At 64.9% G+C, this 19,829-nt stretch overlaps 3 protein-coding genes across 9 annotated transcripts; all 3 read left to right on the forward strand.

Annotated features, from left to right (window-relative positions):
- Positions 1-2,285: 2,285 nt before the first annotated feature.
- Positions 2,286-6,831, forward strand: Slc25a22 (solute carrier family 25 member 22). Of its 2 annotated transcripts, none has more exons than XM_048359458.1 (9): positions 2,286-2,510; positions 2,600-2,725; positions 2,934-2,989; positions 3,778-3,895; positions 4,419-4,537; positions 4,666-4,840; positions 4,920-5,074; positions 5,159-5,234; positions 5,311-6,831. In XM_048359458.1, the coding sequence occupies exons 1-9, from the start codon at positions 2,491-2,493 to the stop codon at positions 5,462-5,464; spliced, it is 999 nt and encodes a 332-aa protein (XP_048215415.1). In that variant the 5' UTR covers positions 2,286-2,490; the 3' UTR covers positions 5,465-6,831. The 2 variants fall into 2 exon arrangements, with proteins under 2 accessions (XP_048215415.1, XP_048215416.1); XM_048359459.1 differs by having other exon boundaries at positions 2,335-2,510; positions 3,805-3,895.
- A 248-nt stretch (positions 6,832-7,079) lies between these two features.
- On the forward strand, positions 7,080-18,465 carry Cend1 (cell cycle exit and neuronal differentiation 1). Of its 2 annotated transcripts, XR_007212915.1 has the most exons (3): positions 7,080-7,218; positions 8,461-9,508; positions 18,456-18,465. XR_007212915.1 is itself a non-coding variant. In XM_048359466.1 (2 exons), exon 2 carries the CDS (start codon positions 8,553-8,555, stop codon positions 9,009-9,011), a length of 459 nt encoding a protein of 152 aa, XP_048215423.1. In that variant the 5' UTR covers positions 7,080-7,218; positions 8,461-8,552; the 3' UTR covers positions 9,012-10,063. The 2 variants fall into 2 exon arrangements, 1 of the variants encoding a protein (XP_048215423.1); XM_048359466.1 differs by lacking the exon at positions 18,456-18,465 and having other exon boundaries at positions 8,461-10,063.
- Gatd1 (glutamine amidotransferase class 1 domain containing 1) lies at positions 14,999-19,591 on the forward strand. Of its 5 annotated transcripts, none has more exons than XM_048359463.1 (8): positions 14,999-15,104; positions 16,698-16,774; positions 17,152-17,257; positions 17,571-17,678; positions 18,356-18,450; positions 18,813-18,906; positions 19,075-19,186; positions 19,309-19,591. In XM_048359463.1, the coding sequence occupies exons 1-8, from the start codon at positions 15,041-15,043 to the stop codon at positions 19,313-19,315; spliced, it is 663 nt and encodes a 220-aa protein (XP_048215420.1). In that variant the 5' UTR covers positions 14,999-15,040; the 3' UTR covers positions 19,316-19,591. The 5 variants fall into 5 exon arrangements, with proteins under 5 accessions (XP_048215420.1, XP_048215421.1, XP_048215422.1 ...); XM_048359460.1 differs by lacking the exon at positions 14,999-15,104 and adding an exon at positions 15,912-16,265; XM_048359464.1 differs by lacking the exon at positions 19,309-19,591 and having other exon boundaries at positions 19,075-19,190.
- Positions 19,592-19,829: the final 238 nt, after the last annotated feature.

The raw sequence follows: 19,829 nt of genomic DNA on the forward strand, positions 1-19,829 counted from the left end.
GGCCTCGCGGGGGGCGGGGCCTGCGGGGGGCGGGGCGAGGGCGGAGCGCGAAGCCGGGCGGCGGCGGGGCCTGCGGGGGGCGGGGCCTGCGGAGGGCGGGGGGCGGGGCCTGCGGGGGGCGGGGCCTGCGGGGGGCGGGGCGCGGGGCCGGGCGGGGGCGCCTCCCGCCCGGGCGCCGGCGGCGGCGCGCGGTGCAGCGGGTAGGCGAGGGCGGCGGCAGAGCGGTGAGTGGCCGCCGGGTGGCTCGCCGCCGTCCTTCCGGGCGAGGGGCGCCCGGGGGAGGGGGCGGCCGCCCGGAGGGGGCGGCTCGGAGGGGCCCGGGCCGTGGGGGGCGGCGGCCCGCAGTCCCATCGGCGTGGGGCGCCGCGCCGGGCCCGGGCGCGCTCCCCGCACACGTGTCCCCTCGGGGAGAAGGGGCCGGGCCGTGGGGGGGCCGGAGACCCCGCCGGAAGCCGAGGGCCCTTTCAGGCCCGTGGGCCCGAGTTCAGCCGAGCCCCGAGCGCGGGCCCGGGCCGGGCAGACCCCAGCGCGCTCCTCCTTTGTCTGCGGGCCGGAGGCCCCTCTGGGTCCCCGGCTGGCCGGACGGGGCGGGCCGGCCGGGGAAAGTGGAGCCGGGGGCCCTGGGACCCCGCGCCTTCCGGGGGAGTGGGCGGAGCGAGCTGGCCGGTCCCCTCCGTGTGACAGTTCGCCCCGGGGTCGGGGGAGAGGCGGGGTGGCCTCAGTTTACCCACCTGAGGAAGGCGGGGACGGGGTGCTGGGGGTCCCGACGTGCGCAGAAGCAGGGGGAGGTCCGGGGATGCAGACAGGAAAGGTGGTCTGGCCCACCGGGTGTCCGGGCGGAGCCCCCCCCCGCCCCCCGCCGCTGGGCTCCCCGTGCCGGCCTCGCTCTCCCCGCTCCCCTTCCCCACCCCGGGACCGCTCCCTCCGCTCCCACACCCGGGAGGGGGAACCCCGGCCGGGGGTCAGAGGTCAGGCCCTTCCTCTGGGGCTGGGGCGGGGAGCCCGGGGGCCCCGGGGCAAAGGGCGCCGCCCGTGCCGGCGCCCACGCCTGCCCTCTGGACCCGCCAGGTGAGCGGGGCCTGTGCGCGGCCCGGTGACCCGCGTGCGGGGCGGAGGAAGGCCCCGCCCTCCGGGCGTCCCGGAAGGTCCAGGCTCAGCCCCCGGGCCGCCGGCCGACCGCGTGCCCCGGGGGAGGGTGCGGCGGCCCGGCGCGCTGCGTCCACGTGGCTCGGCCCCGTCCCCGGCTCCACGGCCGCGTCTGGGCCCCCCGGAGGGGTCGCACCCCCGCGCTCCCCGGTGCTGTAGCTGCGGGGAGCCTGTGCCTGCCCAAAGCGAAAGAGAAAGTCCCCCGGGCCCGCCCCGCCCCGCCCCGCCCCTCCGCCAATCCCGGCAGCCCCCCCCCCCCCCCCATCGCTTATCGCGGCCGGGAGCCGGTGATCCCAGTGCCCGGCCTCGGGGTGAGCGGCACACCGGGGGCAGCGAGCACCGCGGAGCCTCGGGGAGCGCTGCGAGGTGAAGGTCACAGGTCCTCCCGGGTACCCCCGGGGCTCCTGGGTGCCGGCATGGGGCGGGGGGGGGGGGTGCTGGCCTGCCCGACACCGCTGTCAGGCACCTCTGGGGGGCCCCAGGGGGAGGGGGGCACCGGAGAGGCCCCACAGCTTCCTGCCCGCAGGGCCCCCCCACCCCCAGGCTGGCTCGCGACCCCCCACTCTGCTGCTAGTGGAAAGGGGTGGCCCCCTCCTCGTGCCAGGCACCGTGGTGGCCCCCCAGGTCCTGTGACCCTGGCAGGGAGTGAAGCCCCGGGGGAGGTGGGGAGGAGCCGGGTGGGGGGCACGGATGGGCATGGGGTGGTGATGGGTGAGGGGAGCTTGCCCGCGCCCGCACCGCAGGGTGGGCTGCCGCGGGAGGGGGCGGTCATTGCCTTAACCCCGGAAGGGAAGCGGCCCCGGGGCTGCAGGGGAGACACCCCAGGTCCCATCCTGAGGAGGATGGGGGCACCGTCCGGGGTTGAGGTACCACCGGCCCAGAAGCACCTGGCCCTTTAAAAGCCGGAGCCTGCCCGTGCGCACGTGAGCGTGTGCGTGCGCGCGCGTGTGCGTGCGTGGGAGAGGCTGGCTGGTGGAGAGGCCCCGCCGCCCTGCCCGGTCCTGCCCTGGGAAGGCACGGAGGGGAGAGCAGGTGGCCGCCGCGGGATGGGTGCCCCCCCCCCCCGCATCCCTCTCCCCGGGGGGTGGGGGGGCTCGGGCCGGGCTGGGCCGAGGGGCTCGGTGGTGAGGTTGGGGGGACTGTGTGGGGGTGGCCCCACCCTCTGATTCTGCCCCCTCTCCCTTCCAGGTGGCCGACACCTGGACATTCCCCTAACGGTGGAGGACCGCCCCTCCCCCTGGGTGCCCCCCACCCTCTGCCTCCGGAGCCCCGGCCGCCGCCGCCACCCCTCCCCCTCCCCCGCCGGTCCTCCACCTGGCCTGCATCACCCCAGAGCCGAGTTCCATGGCTGATAAGCAGATCAGGTCAGCCTGCACTTGGGCTGGGGTCTGGCCTCGCCCCGGGCCCTGTGGTGGAGGAAATGAGTGCTAACACCCCGCCCCTGCACCCGCAGCCTGCCGGCCAAGCTCATCAATGGCGGCATCGCGGGGCTGATTGGGGTCACCTGCGTGTTCCCCATCGACCTGGCCAAGACGCGCCTGCAGAACCAGCAGAATGGCCAGCGCATGTACGCCAGCATGTGAGTGCCGGGCTTGACGTGGGCAGGGTGTGGTCTCCACCTCCGCGCGCCCCGCCCGTGCCGCCCCCGGCCCCGATAAAGGAGGGCAGGACGGGCCTGAGGGGGCTTCTGTCCAGGCTGCGCTTTTGACTTGACCTCCGATGGCCTGATGGCGGTGGGGCGTCCAGTGTCAGGATGGCCTCTGGCTCATCACATCCCTCGGTTGCAGGTCTGACTGTCTCATCAAGACCATCCGCTCGGAGGGCTACTTTGGCATGTACCGGGGTGAGGCTTGGATGGAGGGGTCTGGCTGAGGGTAGCGGTGGGGCGGTAGCCTGTGCTTCCTGTGTGAATGTGGGCCTGTCCTGGGGTGCTGAGCCCGGAGCCCAGCCTTGGGCTGTCGGAGGGGTTGGATTTCTGCTGAGTGGAAGGTCCCGGCCCCTCACCTGGTCATGCCCGGTGTGGCAGGATCTGTGTTCCCAGCCCTGTGACTTGAGGCCGCCCCTGCCTTCCGGGACTGGCCCAGCCACGTCTGTGCTTAGAGGCTGGGAATGGTGGGGGCCTTCCACAAAGGAGCTTAGATCACAATCCCCGAGCCTGGATTTTCCTGGGTGCTGTGCAGCCCTGAGCTCTTGGCACCGACCACGGACAGAAGCTGTCCACTGCCTCCTGAGCTTTGACCCCCGCTCCGTCTCTGCCAGCGAGGGCACCTTCTGTCTCGCAGGAAGCGGGCGTCAGGGTGGCCTCCCCGTGGGCTCTGGGGGTCCGATCCCCACTGCCTTTGTGTCGGGGTAAGCCTGTCCTGCCAGCACTGGGTGACAGATGGAGGAGGAACGCAGGGGAAAGCGATGGGGGGGGAGGGGAAGCGTGCCAGAGGGGGGAGGTGGCCACAGCGTGGCCCTGCCTGGCTGCCTGGCACAGGAGGAGCCCATATGTGGGTGAGAGGGCAGGTGGCGGCGGCCAGGGAGTGCTGGGCATGGCTCTGCCAACTGGGAGGCCAGTGCTGGCCCGGAGCCTCCCTGGGCCCAGCTCCTGGGCGCATCTACCCCCCCAAACCTGCCCGTGTCTCCCAGGCCTGTCTGACCCCCGCATCCCCACAGGAGCCGCAGTGAACCTGACCTTGGTGACCCCAGAGAAGGCCATCAAGCTGGCAGCCAATGACTTCTTCCGTCACCAGCTCTCGAAGGATGGGTGAGGGGTGGGACTGCCTGGCTGCCCGGGTCCCCGGTCCCCGGGGACAGGCCTTTGACAAGCACTGGCGTGGTCCTGGGGATCTCTGTCACCGCAGCCGGCTGATTTGCCTTGGATCCCCGGGTGTCCAGCCCTTGGGCCTTACTCTGTTCCCCTGACCTTGGAGGCAGCCTCCTGCTCCTGTGTGGGGAGGTGCAAAGCCCCAGTCCAAGTCAGCTGCCAGGATCTGGGGGGGCACCAGCCAGCTACCCCACGACTAGCACATGAGGCTCGAGCGTGGCTCCTTCTCAGGGCACCCATCCCCGCAGTCTTCGTTTCTGTGGGAGGGGACGGCCTCGCCGCCCTCCCCTGCCCCTGCACGGAAGGCCTGCGGGCTTGTGAAGCCTGTGGCCGCAGGGCCCTGGCCCCCAAGCTGCACTCGCCCGGGGTCCCCGCCACCTCCACCACTGTCCCCCTCTAGGCCAAGTCTGGTAAGCACCCCCATGGCCCTCACGGCCCTCCCCTCCCTCCCCCCCGCCTGCAGGCAGAAGTTGACTCTGCCCAAGGAAATGCTGGCGGGCTGCGGGGCTGGGACCTGCCAGGTGATTGTGACCACACCCATGGAGATGCTGAAGATCCAGCTGCAGGACGCAGGCCGCATCGGTGAGGGGCGGAGGGGGCTGGGGGGGGGGGGGGGCGGCCGCCGTACTCTCCTTCCTGCACACACGTACACGCGCGCACGCCCCGGTGGAGGGGGGGCAGCGGTAAGAGACCAGAACCTTTCTCACCAGCTGCCCAGAGGAAGATTCTGGCTGGGGAAGCGCAGCTTTCGTCCCAGGGGGGAGCCCAGCCCCCCGTGGAGGCGCCGGCCGCTCCTCGGCCCACGGCCACCCAGCTGACCCGGGACCTGCTTCGCAGCCGCGGCATCGCCGGCCTCTACAAGGGACTGGGGGCTACGCTGCTCAGGTGGGAGGGCTGGGCGGGAGGGAGGGGGCCCCGGCCGCGCCGCCTCACTCCGTGAGGATGACCTCCTCGCTTCCCGCAGGGATGTCCCTTTCTCCGTTGTCTACTTCCCCCTCTTTGCCAACCTGAACCAGCTGGGCCGCCCGGCATCGGAGGAGAAGTCCCCCTTCTACGTGTCCTTCCTAGCCGGCTGTGCGGCCGGGAGTGCGGCTGCCGTGGCGGTTAACCCCTGTGACGGTCAGTGTGGAAGCCGGGGCCCCCAGCCGGGGGTGGGACCCTGGGGCGGGGGGCTCCTGCCCTGACTCAGACGCCCCCTCGTAGTGGTGAAGACTCGGCTCCAGTCACTGCAGCGAGGCATCAACGAGGACACCTATTCGGGGTTTCTGGACTGTGCCAGGTGGGCCTGGTCTGGGGCCCGCGGTTGGGGTTGGGGCCCGGGCTGGGTGCGAGTTCTGACCTTCCCTCCTCCACAGGAAGATCTGGCGGCACGAGGGCCCCTCGGCCTTTCTGAAGGGTGCCTACTGCCGCGCCCTCGTCATCGCCCCGCTGTTTGGCATCGCCCAGGTGGTCTACTTTCTGGGCATTGCCGAGTCCCTGCTGGGGCTGCTGCAGAGCCCCCAGGTTTGAGTCCACAGGGCCACCCCGGCCCCTCAGCTGGGGACGAAGAAGGGCTGTCAGCCCGGGCCTGAGTGAAGGAATGTTTCACCTCGCCCTGCCTCATCACAAGGGAGGCAGGAGAGGGGAGGCAGGGTCCATGTGGGGGGCACACACACAAAGGCCCCACGGGGTCCTGAAGAGAAAACCGTTGGGATCAATGTCTTATTTATGTAGAAAATGCAGAAATCTGTACATTCCTCAAGCCAGTCCTTGACCCAGTCCTGCCTGGCCTGAAGACCCCCAGGGACAGAGCTGGTCTCTGGGCTGGGGTCCCCAGGCCCGGGCTGGGCAGGCTGACCCTACCCCTGAGTCCACCAGCTCCTGTCTCCTAGGCTATCCTGGTCTACAAAGGGGACCCCCCCTACACCCCCAGTGAAAAAGCCTATTTATTTAACCTGCTGCATCGGTGTGTCTCTACCCGTCCTTCTGTCCATCCGTCCATCCACCCCTGCTGCTCTTCTCACTTTGGCCAGGACTCTGCTCTGCCTCCCAGGCCAGCCTTGAAGAAGAACCAGAGGACAGGGTCTCCTGCCCCATGTTGAGCCCAGGTTTTCCAGGTTGATGGGGGTCACACTGAGTTCTGACTCCCAGATCCCTCCCCCACCCCCCCCACACACAGGTGTACACACACACTGGGAACTTCTGCTGGCTCCTAGGCCCTCCACGGAAGGTGGGACCTAGGCCCCATGATGTGTTGTTGTGCGCCTGTGTTGTGGGGGGCAGGTTGTGCCTCCCTGCCCTCAGCTGATCTGGCTGCTCGGGACGGAGCGGAGACGATACCGCTGCTCTCCTGCTGCTGTGCTGCGGCCAGGCACTGTTTGCTCTGTGGGCTGTGTGTACCTCACCTCCTCTAGTGACCTCATCCCCCAGTTTTTCCCCTCAGCCTTTCTTCTGAGACACCCGCCCCCGGAAAGGGGAAGGGAAGACATACGGGCCAGTATGGACCCTGGGGCCGCCTGCTCTGCTGGTGCCCAGCCCTGCTCTCTAGGCCTCTGTTTAAACCCCTGGCCCCCCCAGTCCTGTATCCATGTGAATTGAGGCAAGCACCCTCCTCGCCCTGGCCATGTGGTTGTGTTGGTGATTGATCCTGAAGTGCTGGTGCTGTGTCCCCAAACCTAGCCCTCCCTGTGGAGGCCCCTTCCCAGTGACACTACCTGGGGCTCAGGTCCAGCCCCCAGTCCACGGTTGCTCCAGGGAGCTGCCCCTTCCCGACGTATCTGTACCTTGAAAGCTGCTGCTGCTGCTTACAGAATTATATTTTTTTTCTTTTGAAGAGTTTTAAGGAGTTGTAATTTTTGTGTCTTGTCATGTAATGATAAATAAATATTCTAAGTAGATGCCTGTGTTCTGTGAGTGTTTCTGAGGATGGGGTGGAAGGGCGACCCATCCCCCGCAGTCTGGACGGGGGGGGGGGGGGGGCGGGCAGCCTTCGCTCTTCTCGCTGAGGCTAAGCCTCCTTTGAGATCCAAGGCTGTGTGTGGGTACCCCACAATCCCCAGCGAGGCAGGCCCAGGGCTGGGCGTGGCCCCGATGACGTAGCTGGTGTTGCAGCTGCGGCTTGGCGCCCCGCCCCCCCCCCCCCCCCCGCTGGTCCCTGCGTCCGAGCTCCGGAGAGGTGCATTGTGGGAAACTCCTGGGCGCTCCGCTCCTCCGGTCCACAGCTTTGCCTGCTGGGGTCGGGCTGAGGAAGCACACCACACCGAGCCAGAGGACCTGCGGAAGGCGTAAGACGGCGGCCCGACCGAGGGGGGGCAGGGGCTGGCCCCGGGGCTGGAGGTCTGGCGCCCCGACCTTGAAGGTCACTGGGGTTGCATGCGGGCCCTTTAAACGCTCTGGGGCTCCGCGGCGGCTCTGGGGAGGGGAAGCAGATGTGAGACTCCAAAATAACAAGGGGGGCGCCCACCTGCTCTTGGGGAACTTGAGACATCCCTCCGGGCCGGGCCTCCTCCGAGCTCTGAGTGTGGAGGGTGGGCACAGGCTCCCCAGGGGTGGAGCAGGTGCCTGGGCCGCTCCTGGAGAGAGCCTCATCATGCTGCGACCTTCGGGCGACCTTCAGTGTGGTCACCGCGCCGGGCAGGGGGGTGGAGAACCTGAGCTCTTGTCTCCCAAACTGACTTCTCCCCTAGGTGGGGACATTGCTCACGCTCTCCGTGGAGGGGCAGACGGGTGGGTGTGGGTCCCCCGGGAAGGGCCGGGCACGGCAGGGCGGGCTACCGAGGCCCAAGGACATTGACAGTGTGGGTGAGGCCTTTTCTGCACCCAGGGCCCCACACGGTGTGCCCACCCTAGGCTGGTGCTAGAAACCCCCTCTGCCCCAGAGGAGCCCCGGCCCTGGTCTCGGCAAGGGCATCCTGCCCTTGCGCTGGACAGAGGTGAGGCAAGTGTTGGGAAGAGGACCCTAGAAACTGGGTGGGGCAGATGACTGGCTGGAGGCCCAGCCTGCCCATCCTAAACACCTCTGCTTTGTCACCCCTAGGTCCACTCCTTGTCCTGACAGCCCCAGGAGTCCCTGCCCCGCTTCTTCCACTCGGGTCTTGGCCACAACACAGCCCCCGGCCCCACAGCATTTCCCCTCTGAGACAACACAGCTCAGCTCTGCCAGTGCTCAGGTGCTTCCACCCATCCCTTCTAGACCAAAGGTGTTTCCTTTGCGTTCTCAGGGCTGGGTACTTGCTTCCCTCTCTTCATGCCAACTGTGGTATGGGCAAGACCAACTTACAGACGAGGAAACAGGCCTCTGGCTGGTCTCCTGCAGCTCCTCCCCTGCCCATCTGGGCTTTGGCTAGAGGGACTTCTCTGGAGTGGTCAGGGGCCAGTGGAGACCAGGCTTTGGAAGGGGCAGGCCTGGGCTCACTGGAGGATTCAGAGCTGAGGTTCCTGGGAACTCCAGAGAACTGGGAAGGGTCTCCATGGAGCACAGGAGCAAACTTGTCCCCTGTCACAGCTTTCCTTGTGTCTCCCTCCAGGCCCCTATAATGTCAAAGGGTAGGCTGCCCTGACACTGTGGTCCAGTCACCTGCCCGTCCACACGCCCAGACCAACTGCCAGTACCCTCACCATGGAGTCCAGGGGAAAGTCGGCCAGCAGCCCCAAGCCAGACACCAAGCTGCCTCAGGCTCCCACGGAAGCCAAGGCCACTCCGGCTACTGACGGGAAAGGCCCCTCGACCAAGCCCGGGAAGAAAGAGACCCACGCAGAAAAGCAGGAGCAGCCAGCAGCCCCCTCACCCACCCCTGCCAAGAAGACCCCAGCCAAGGCAGACCCTTCGCTTCTCAACAACCACAGCAACCTGAAACCGGCTCCCACGGCCCCCGTAGCCCCCAGCAGTCCTGATGCCACCACAGAGCCCAAGGGTCCTGGAGATGGGGCAGAGGAGGACGAGTCTTCCGCGGGGGGCTCAGGGGGCCGAGGCCCCTGGCCCTGTGAGAACTTGACCTCCCTGATGGTGGCTGGGGGTGTGGCTGTGGCAGCCATGGCTCTTATCCTTGGTGTGGCCTACCTGGCTCGGAAAAAATAATGCCTGGTGTCCAGGTGAGGGCACCGAGCTACATCCTGTACAGACACACCTGGGGAGCTAGTGCATGCGAGCTCATACAAACCTATCTATACATACACACATACGCCATAGGTAGAGAGATATATAGGTAAATATATATATCCCCCATACACGCAGCAGGAGAAAGATGGACAGCCCACCCACAGAGGGCAGACAGCCCACCTCTGCTGTCCCGGAATGTCCCCCTCCTAGCTCTGGGGCAGAAGGACCGTAGGCTCTAGGGTTGGCAGGGCAGGGCAGAGCAAGGCAGGAGAAGTTCTGGTACCAAGAGGAGGTCTCCTCCCAGGCAGACCGCTGGAATCATCAAGGACGGACAGACCCTGTGTGCGGTCCGCATGCCCTGCTGGTCTCCAGAAGGACAGGTGGCGGGCGGGCCAGCCACGTGGGAAGAGGAGAGGGCACAGCTGTCTCACTTGCCCCATCTCTGCCCATCCACGATGCCGTGGAGCTGACTTGATGTGGGCAGTCACGTCAGTAGAGCTACCTCCTCTTCCTGCCCTCTGTGCGCTGGCTAGGTGGGAAAGACAGAGCCTAAGAGCTGGTTTGGGGAGGAGGTCCCCAAGGTTAGCCTTTTCCCCCTGTGCCCCGGGGAGCCCCTGAAGCCCTGACCAGCATCCTTCGTGCCCAGACCAGCAACCGTCCTGGAGGTGACTGAGGGACTGGGAGGGAGGCAGAGGGAACACTGAGGACTCTACCCCACAGCTGTCCCTGCCCGACACCCCAATAGACTCCCCCTCCTGCCTGCACCTCCCACCCTGAGTCTACAGCGTATAAATGCAATAACACAGGTAGAGTAGAACTGCTTGTGGGTGACCACCTCCCACTGCCTGCAGGAAAACCCGCCGGGCAGCCCCTCAGCATGTTGGGTTCCAGCTTGCCCCCTGGTGCGGTGGCAGCGGGCAGCTTCTGGAAGGTGGTGGTGGGCACTGTGGAAACACTGCCCTCACCTGGCCACTGGCCGCAGGAACCCTGGGCCTGAGTGGAGTCTGAAATAAACTCTGTTGTCTAAAGGCTGGGCTGGTGTCCTCACCTGCATGCAACTGGGAAGGGACAGGAATTTCTGCTGAGCCATGGTTGGGAACAACAGATCCACACCCTAGGCTGTCCAAAGAGGCAGGAAGACCCAAGTCCTCCTGGTGGGCCCTGCCTGCTAGCCCCTACTCTGACCCAGGTTGGCCTTGTCTGCCAGCCCCCTCCCCTGACCCTGGTGGGCCTGCCTGCCAGCCCCCTCCCCTGACCCCAGAGGGCCTACCTGCCAGCCCCCTCCCCTGACCCCGGTTGGCCTGCCTGCCAGCCCCCTCCCCTGACCCCGGAGGGCCTGCCAGCCCCCTCCCCAGACCCCGGTGGGCCTGCCCGCCAGCCCCCTCCCCTGACCCCGGAGGGCCTGCCCGCCAGCCCCCTCCCCTGACCCCGGTGGGCCTGCCCGCCAGCCCCCTCCCCTGACCCCGGTGGGCCTGCCCGCCAGCCCCCTCCCCTGACCCCGGTGGGCCTGCCTGCCAGCCCCCTCCCCTGACCCCGGTGGGCCTGCCTGCCAGCCCCCTCCCCTGACCCCGGTGGGCCTGCCTGCCAGCCCCCTCCCCTGACCCCGGTGGGCCTGCCTGCCCCCCCTCCCCTGACCCGGTGGGCCTGCCTGCCAGCCCCCTCCCCTGACCCCGGTGGGCCTGCCTGCCAGCCCCCTCCCCTGACCCCGGTGGGCCTGCCTGCCAGCCCCCTCCCCTGACCCCGGTGGGCCTGCCAGCCCCCTCCCCTGACCCCGGTGGGCCTGCCTGCCAGCCCCCTCCCCTGACCCCGGTGGGCCTGCCAGCCCCCTCCCCTGACCCCGGTGGGCCTGCCTGCCAGCCCCCTCTCCTGACTCCGGTGGGCCTGCCTGCCAGCCCCCTCCCCTGACCCCGGTGGGCCTTTCCAGCCCCCTCCCCTGACCCTGGTGGGCCTGCCTGCCCCCTCCATACTGATCCTCGTGGGCTCTGCCCACAGCCTCACCCAGAACGCATCACATCCCTGGTGATCCTCTCTGGCCTTCCTGGGAGACGTGACCCCACTGCAAGAGAAGCCCCAGCCTGGGCTCCTGGCCACAGTGCCCTGCAGCAGGACGCTTGCTCCTCAAGCTGACCCTGCACGTCTCTGCAGGGAGGCCCTCCTCTGGTCACCTGACTGGCATCCAGCCGGCAGGGCCGAGTGTGAGGCCGGCTACAAGGAGCAAAGCCCACCGAGCCCGACTCAGCTGCGCAGCCCTGGACCTTTTGGGCTCTGCTACTCAGGGGCAGCTGAGGCTGGCTGGTGGGAGGTTGCTGACCTCCTCCCGGGCCTCCCCGCTGGCAGGAGGGAACACAGCCCTTTCCCTCCCTGCCCTCTCAATGCCTGGCCTCCCCAAGTACAAGCAGCCCCAGAGTACTCCCACAGGGTGAAAACTCCCCAAGAGACTCCACACACCTGCCCAAACCACCCCTCCACCTCTCCTCAACCACAACCAGTGCCCTCTGCTCCTCCACAGCCAAGAGGCCACCCCGCTTAGTGTGGCCCTTCCAGAGGAAGGACACGGTGAGCACGGGGCATCCCCCGCCCCCCCCGGCCCACGGGTGCTGGGTACCCGTCATTACCTGCTCCTTGACCTCTAGGCAGGCCCCCTTTCCATCTGTCCATCCCATGGCTTCACCTTGACACAGACAAGGACTTTCCAACCCCTGACTTGAGGTGGGCCTGAGAGGCAGCGTGAGGACAGTGATGGACCTGCAGTACGATCCTCCAACACTGCCGCTCCTTTGATTTACTAAGCTCTGTTAAGGAACATTTAGGCTTAAAACTGCAACTACACACAGGGGTGCCGGTGACTCATGCCCACAATCCTAGCTACTCAGAAGACCGAGATCTGAGGATCAAGGTCCAAAGCCAGCCCAGGCAGACAAATCCACGAGATTCTTCTCCCCAATTAAATAGCAAAAATCCGGGAGTGGAGATGTGGCTCAAGAGGCACAGGCCAGTCCGGATGGCATTCACAATGGGCCATGAGTCCTTCCCAGGAGAGCACCCATCTGACTGGCTGCTGCTTAGGCCTGTCCGCTCCTCCGCTCCCTGACTGACCTGCCCGCTATTCCCCCGTAGCAGGCATGACCTGCCACCTAGCCCAGGTGTCAACCCTAGGGGTGCTACTGAAGGAGGTATTGGGGGTAGGGCCCCGCCAATGAACAGGAAGGCACCAGGGGGTGGGGGACACAAACATGCCACTTGTTGGGTACCCCGACTCCAGGCAACTTCAGACAGTGGTAAGTCAGTCTCCCACTGATTACAGGAGACCAATAATGTGGGTCTTGGCCAGCTGCTGTCCTTGGACCCTCACTATTGCTGGCTGGCTCAAGCCCTGGCCTGCCCCATGAGGCCATATTTGCCCCATGAGGGCTGGTGGCCAAGCTCCATGAGGACCTGACTGCCTGCACAGACCTGCCCAGGAAGGAGCCAAAGGTGCAACTCACACACAAACATGCCGCTCCTGATGACCAGACCTGGTCAAGGGTCACGGGCGGGAGGCAGCCACAGAGGGAAGGGCCTTTGGTTCCAGTTGCCATCTGGCTCCTCCAGCTTGACACCTAGCACCCACTGGGGAATAGCAGCTTCCACAGACCCAGGAAGCTTTTCCCAGTGGCTAGGCACAGCCTGTGATGTGACCTCAGGTCTGTGGCAGGGCTTTCCTTTTCCCAGCCCCCTCCTCACTGGCTGGTGGGAGGCACTGCCCCTGGTAAGGGCAGGTACTTCTGACATGGTGCTTGCTACCTCACTTTCCAATCTGGGCTCCATAGAAGCCAGTGATTGTGGAGGTGGAGGGGACCCAGGGAGGCCCCTGAGCTGGATCTCAACACTCTGGCGGTTCCAGTCGTGGCACACTTTCCCTCTATGGAGCAGAGGCTGCCAGGACAGTTGTACTGGAGGCCGGTGGTTCAAGGCCTGGCTCACCCAGTTCCCCATCATCCTGACTCCCCCCCCCCTGTCCTGGGGCTTGAACTTAGGGCCTGAGCACTGTCCCTGGCTTCTTTTTGCTCAAGGCTAGCACTCTACCATTTGAGCCACAGCGCCACTTCCAACTTTTTCTGTATATGTGGTGCTGAGGAATCGAACCCAGGGTTTTGGGCTGGGAATATGGCCTAGTGGTAGAGTGCTTGCCTCATATACATGAAGCCCTGGGTTCGATTCCCCAGCACCACATATATAGAAAATGGCCAGAAGTGGCGCTGTGGCTCAAGTGGCAGAGTGCTAGCCTTGAGCATAAAGAAGCCAGGGACAGTGCTCAGGCCCTGAGTCCAAGGCCCAGGACTGGCAAAAAAAAAAAAAAAAAGAAAGAAAATCAATTCCTTAGTACCACATAAACAGAAAAAGCTGGAAATGGCGCTATAGCTCAAGTGGTAGAGTGTTAGCCTTGAGCAAAAAGGAAGTCAGGGACAGTGCCCAGGCCCTGAGTTCAAGCCCCAGGACTGGAAAAAAAAAAAAAGTCTCAGAGAAGGCTGGGCATGTGGCTTAGTGGTTGATTTGCCTAACATACATAAAGCCCTGGGTTCCATTCCTCAGGGGAAAAGCTGGAAGTGAGCTGTGGCTCAAGTGGTAGAGAGCCAGATCTCAGCCTCCTGAGTAGCTAGGATTACAGGCATGGGTACTGGCACCTGGCTAAGTTGACTACTTCCTCTTTTTACTTTCTTCTCCTTTTTTTTGTTGACTATGGGGCTTGAACTCAGGGCCTGGGCACTGTCCCTGAGTTCCTTTTTGCTCAAAGCTAGGGATCTACCACTTTGAACCACAGGACCACGTCCACTTTTCTGGGGTTAACTGGAGATAAAAGTCTCACTGACTTTCCTGCCTGGGCTGGCTTTGAACCAGGATCCTCAGATCTCAGCCTCCTGAGTAGCTAGGATTACAGGCATGAGCCAACAGTGCCCAGCAAGTTGACCTCTTTCTAATGTCCCATTTGCCTGCCCTATTTGTCTAGGGACCTTCCAAGTATATGTCTTGGCACTGTGTAAGCGTGCTCCTAGTAACTTTCCACTCTTTGTTCTGAAAATAGACCACCATTAATTTTACTTTCCCCAATCCCTCCTTGTGTGTGTGTTTATCCATTGTGGGGCTTGAACTCAGGGCCTGGATGTTGTTTCTAGGCTTTTCTGCTCAAGGCTAGTGCTCTACCACTTGCACCACAGCTCCCTCCACTTCTGATTTTCTAGTTATTAATTGGAAATAGGAGTCTCACTGACTTTCCTGCCTGCGCTGGCTTTGAACCACTATCCTCAGATCTCGGCTGAGTAGCTAGGATTAGAGGTGTGAGCTGCGAACACCAGCTAATCCCTCCTCCTTTTCTTTTATTGGTCTCGATCTCACCCTTGTGTCTTTCCTTTCTCTTTGTCCAGTCCTGGGCTTGAACTCAGGGCCCGAGCACCGTCCCTGGCTTCTTCCCGCTCCAGGCTAGCGCTCTGCCACCTGAGCCACAGCGCCCCCTCTGGCCGTTTTCTGTAGATGCGGTGCTGGGGCATCGAACCCGGGGCTCCGTGCCACCTTCGGGGCCCCACAGGCCGCGCCTGGAGGAGCCACGGGGCGTGGCTGTGGGGGGGGCGCCTTCGGCTCGTGTTACGTTCCGTCGAGGGGTCACCTTTGCCTCTGGCTCTAGGCCTCCGGCCGTCGCCTCGCATTCGTGACGTCCGCGCGTCCTTCCCGGAGCCCGCCCCCGTTCTCGCGTCTTTTCACGGGCCTCCACCGGCTGTTCCCCGCGCGGAGCCCGCGGCCTCCTCACCGCCGGCGGCCGGCAGCGGCCCCGGGGCCCACGGGGCGGGCGGGCGCAGCCCACGCTCCGGCCCGCCTCGTCCCCCCTCCCGCCCCCCGGGAACCCCCGGAGGAGCGCGCGCGCCGGGCCCGAGCCCCGCCCCTCGCCGACGGGCACGTGACCCGCCGGGCCGCAGGACGCCCCGCCCCGCGCGCGCGCCACGCCTCTCCCCGCTGCGCGCGCCCTTCGCGCGGCCATGGCGTCCGAGCGGCAGGCGAGTCGCCCCGCCTGTCTCCTGGTGGCCAGCGGCGCCGCCGAAGGTGAGGCGCGCGGGGCGCGGGGCGCGGCGGGCGGCGCCGGGGCGCCGGCTCGGGGCGCGGCGGGCGGCGCCGGGGCGCCGGCTCGGGGCGCGGGGGCTCCAGCCCGGAAGCGCCGGTGCGGCGGGGCCGCCCGGGGCGCGGCCGGGATCCCGCGGAAGCCCCGCCCCGGCCCCCGGCCGCCGGCGACCCCGGGGAGGGCGGGGCGCCGGGGCTCGCGCGGGAAGGGGGTTCTTCTCCGAGCGGCCGCGGCTGCCCTCCCCGGACGCCGCCCGCCAGACCGCGGGCAGCGGGGGCGCTGCACCCCGGGCCCACCACGAGCCCGCCCGCCCCGCGAAAGCTGCACCCCTGGCCCGGAGTCGAGGCCACCCCCACCCGACCCCTGCCTGCCTGATTCACGGCCTGGCTTTTGGGTGCAACCAGCTCGTGTGAAACCCAGCATCGCGGCTCCCTCGGGTTCCGAACTTCCTTCCGGCCTTGGCCGGTCTGCGCTGCCGTCGCCTGCCGGCCTCGTAGTGGGAGCCGGGCAGGCGCCCCACGCTGCGGCTGTGGCGGCCGGGGCGGCTTGGGCCAGCTCGAGCAGGACCTGACCGGGGGAGGCCACGCTGCGGGCCTGGGGAGCCCGGGGAGGGGGGATCGGGGTTCTGCCCCGACGTCTGCGGCTTCTCCAGCCAGGGCTGGGGGCCGCTGCGGCCGAACCCTAGCTCCAGGGGCTGGTCAGCCACAGACCCCTGGGGGAGGAGCCAGCTGTGCCCCCAGGGAGGTGGCTGTAAGGGTGAGGGGTGGCACCCGGCTCCGCAGGGCCTTTGATCCTACCGAGGGAGGGAGCCATGGGGAGAGTTGGAGGCTTTGTCCTGCCTCGGGTGGACATTTTGTATGGAATGTTTTATTGAGTCAGGGTCTCCTTGTGCAGCCCAGGCTGAACTCAAAGTCTTGATCCCCTTGCCTCAGCCTTCTGGGACTTCAGGCATTTGACCACACCAGGATTGCCTTTTCCTCCTGGAAGGGTCCTTTCATCTGTAAGGAGCTGGGAAGGGCCGATGGCCACAGTCTCTTACCCTTGGAAGGAAGGGACCCTGCCTATCAGGGATGTTAGGACCCTGATGCTCTGCAGCGCCCCCCCACCGTGGTGGGCACCGTATTGCTCACTGTTGCTATACGAGGGTGAGCTGAGCTTTAGCTTTTAGCTTCTAGTGGGTGAGGGTGGGATGGGGCCAGGAGCAGGTGCATGGCCCTTGAGAAGGGCTGGGTCTTGCCCTCAATTCTGGCTGGAAGCCTGAGGGTGGGGGTGCCAGGCCAAGGAGAGATCCTGCCTGTGAGGGATGTAGACTGGTTGGCCTGTGGGTCTTTTGGGGGGGGGGGCAGTGAGTTGCCAGGACTGACAGAACACATGTATGTCCAGCTGTGCCACTCTGATCATATCCTCTGAGCTTTACCTTCCTATCCTGCCAACGTTGTGTGCACTGCGCTGCGCTGTGGAAAGGTGGGCTGCTTCCAAGGGCGGGCTGGGGAGCTCCCGTGGTATCCGGGCAGCCCGGGGGGTGAGAGGAAGCTGGTCCTGCCCCGCCCACGCCCAGCAGGTGCCCTCTCCTCTAGGTGTGTCTGCTCAGTCCTTCCTCCACTGCTTCACACTGGCCAGTGCTGCCTTCAACCTGCAGGTGGCCACCCCTGGGGTGAGTACAGCCACCCCCTCAGTGGGCATCAACTGTAGGTAGGTCACGGCAGGGAGGAGCTGCACATTTGTGACTGCATGTTTTGAAGTTACCTCTGAGGTAGGTGGAATAGTTACTGTACCTTTCCAAGAGGGAGACCAGCAGATGGCAGATGTGGGTTGCCCTGGGCGACACGAGTGTGGCTCACTGGTCCCTCCTGTAGCAGCCACTGGGGGCCTACTGGCCCCACATGGCTAGTGCAGACAGTTATGTCAGCTACTTTTGCACTCTGAGGCTCCTTTCAGGTCACTCCCCTGTCCTGTGTCCAGACTCCTTGGGTGCTGAGAGCATGGAGCGTTCAAGTGTTGACTCTTGGCCTCTGGGTTCTGTTCCTACAGGGGAAAGCCATGGACTTCGTGGATGTGACTGAGAGCAATGCACGCTGGGTACAAGACTTCCGCCTCAAGGCTTATGCCAGTCCTGCCAAGCTGGAATCCATTGACGGTGGGCTAGGATCCATTCCCTGTTGGGCCTGAGACTGTAGTGTCCTAAAGTGTTGCCCTGCTCTGCCCCTAGAGCTGGCTATGACTATAGACCAGTTTCCAGATCCACAGCCTGGGTCCTTGGGATCTGTGGTCCTTGACCTCTGCCTAGGAGAGGTAGGTTGTGGAGACAAATCCGGCTGGCCTGCTGGAGCCCATGAGAAGGGAGTGAACAAGTGATTCCATCTGGGCAGCAGATTCCTGTGGAGCGTTTGTTCTCGCCAGCCATGGCCTTGTGACTGACCTGTGGCTTCTGGCCTGTGATCTTTCCCCAGGTGCCCGGTACCATGCCCTCCTGATCCCCAGTTGTCCCGGCGCCCTGGCTGACCTGGCCAGCAGTGGGTCCCTGGCCCGCATCCTGCAGCACTTCCGCTCTGAGAGCAGTGAGTGACAAGGAGCCGGTGTCTGGGAGTAGAGGGGTGGCTGAGCAGTGTATGATGGGAAACTGAAGAACAGGCCACCCAGGCAGGTGTGGGGTGGTATAGGATTCAGAGCTGCATATGCTGGTATATCTTGCCGCCCTGGTAGGCAGGCATGGAGGACCACGGTGGTTCTGGCCTGCGTGTAACAAGTTAGCTCTGCTGCCCGTACACAATGGAGAGCACGCCACCTCCCATCTGTCTTTCATCTCTTCAGGCTCGAGGGGCTGGTGTTCCTCCTGGCCCCTGCTGGCCTAGGCAGATGCTATTTGGGTTCCTGGGAGGAATGCCAGGCATTTGGTCCGCTGGCTATAGCGGCACAGTCATGAAGGACTGGCACGTAGACTGTCTGGGGCTCCACACAGCACCCTTTGTGTGTGGAGTGGAGCTTCTGGGCCTGGGCTGTCAGTAATTGCCCTACCATCTCAGCTGAAGGAACTGAGTAGCACCAAGGAGCTGGGGTGGCCCCACCAGGGTACAAGGGCTTTTCCTGGGGGAAGCGGAGCATCAGGCCCCTCATGTATGTTTGAGCCCCTAAAACGGGGTGACCTCATTGTAGGCTGTCAGTGTGGGTCACACATGGTATGTGGAGGGCTCAAGGTGGCTGACGTCCAGGTCCTCAGGTGCTTTGCTGCTTTCAGAGCCCATCTGTGCCATTGGCCACGGTGTTGCTGCCCTATGCTGTGCCACCAGTGAGGACAGGGCTTGGGTGTTCACCGGCTACAGTCTGACAGGGGTGAGTGCTGCAGGGACAGGCGGGGTCCCTTGGTCAGGACACCAGGAGCAGAGTCAGGCACTGCAGCCTTGCTTTCCCCAGTTGCCAGGGCTGCTGGGTGCTGATCATGCACTATGAAGGCAGAGACAGCTCTTTGGGTTGTTCCCCCCCGCCCGGGGGCCATCTGTGTGTCCATGTCAGGGTACTGGGGCAGGTGGGCATCGATCCTGCAGCCATAGTGACCACGTCCCTGGCTTTCCCACCTCTTCCCCTCGTGGTGGGTGGGGCTCCCAAGCTCAGTGGGTCCTTGAGGGCATAGCAGAACGGCCAAGGGTCTGCAACTGCAAAAGCTGATGGCCTGCCTTGGGGCCTGCCTCCCACAGCCCTCGGTGTACGAGCTTGTCAGAGCACCTGGCTTCGCCCACCTGCCGCTGGTGGTGGAGGACTTTGTGAAGGACTCTGGTGCTGGCTTCAGTGGTGAGCCCCAACTGGCACCCCCACTCTAGACACTGGTAGGGAGAGAGCGGCCAGGCCAGCTCCCAAGCCGTGTGCCTTGCAGGCCTGGGGCGGGCTACCGAGGCGTGGCTGGGGGGAGCGGACTTAGGGGAACCTTGAACTTGAAGCCTGTGCACTCTGTCCTCTTAGCCAGTGAACCTGATGCTGTGCATGTTGTGCTGGACCGCCACCTAGTCACTGGCCAGAATGCCAACTCCACTGTCCCCGCCGTGCAGAACCTGCTCTTCCTCTGCAGCAGCCGGTAAGGCTCTGGGAAGGGGCTTCATTCAGGGAGATTCCTGCCTCGGGAGGTGCCTGCAGAGCTGTGTTCTGTGAACGCAGTGCATGCTGGAATCTGACCTGCATTCCATGTCTGCCCCATAGGAAATAAGCCTGCGGTGGATGCTGCCCCTCAAGATGGCCCCCCCAGAGGCCTCATCTGCTGATGCCCAAGGACTTTGCTGGTCCCCACATGAAGAGGGGCCTTTTGCCCATCCTAGACTCTTGGGACTGTTGGAGGCCTCCAGTGGTCAGCCCTGAGGTGTGTCAGCTCTCACAGAGGGGCTGAGCCCCCCAGGTTTCATGCTGTTCTCTAGTGGAAAGTAGGGACAACTGGGTGCACATCCAATCAGGTTCTCAGAATTCCAGGTTGATCATCCTGAGAGAACTGGTTGTAATGCACACGTCCCCCGCCCACCATCAGCGTGAGGTCACAGGTCAGCTCCAGGGGCTGGGGGGCAGGGGGTGGTCCTGAGGTGGCCTCTGCTGCATCCACCCTTTGAGCTGTTGGTGGGGTCATGGAGGACTAGCAGACCACATCTGCTCAGATCTGGTAACCATGGCCCTAAGCTGAGCACGGGGCTGGGCTGTCATCTTTTTATCTGGAACTGAGAAATATTTGCAAA

This window comes from Perognathus longimembris, chromosome 13 (assembly GCF_023159225.1).
Source record: "Perognathus longimembris pacificus isolate PPM17 chromosome 13, ASM2315922v1, whole genome shotgun sequence".
Taxonomy (NCBI): Eukaryota; Metazoa; Chordata; class Mammalia; order Rodentia; family Heteromyidae; genus Perognathus; species Perognathus longimembris.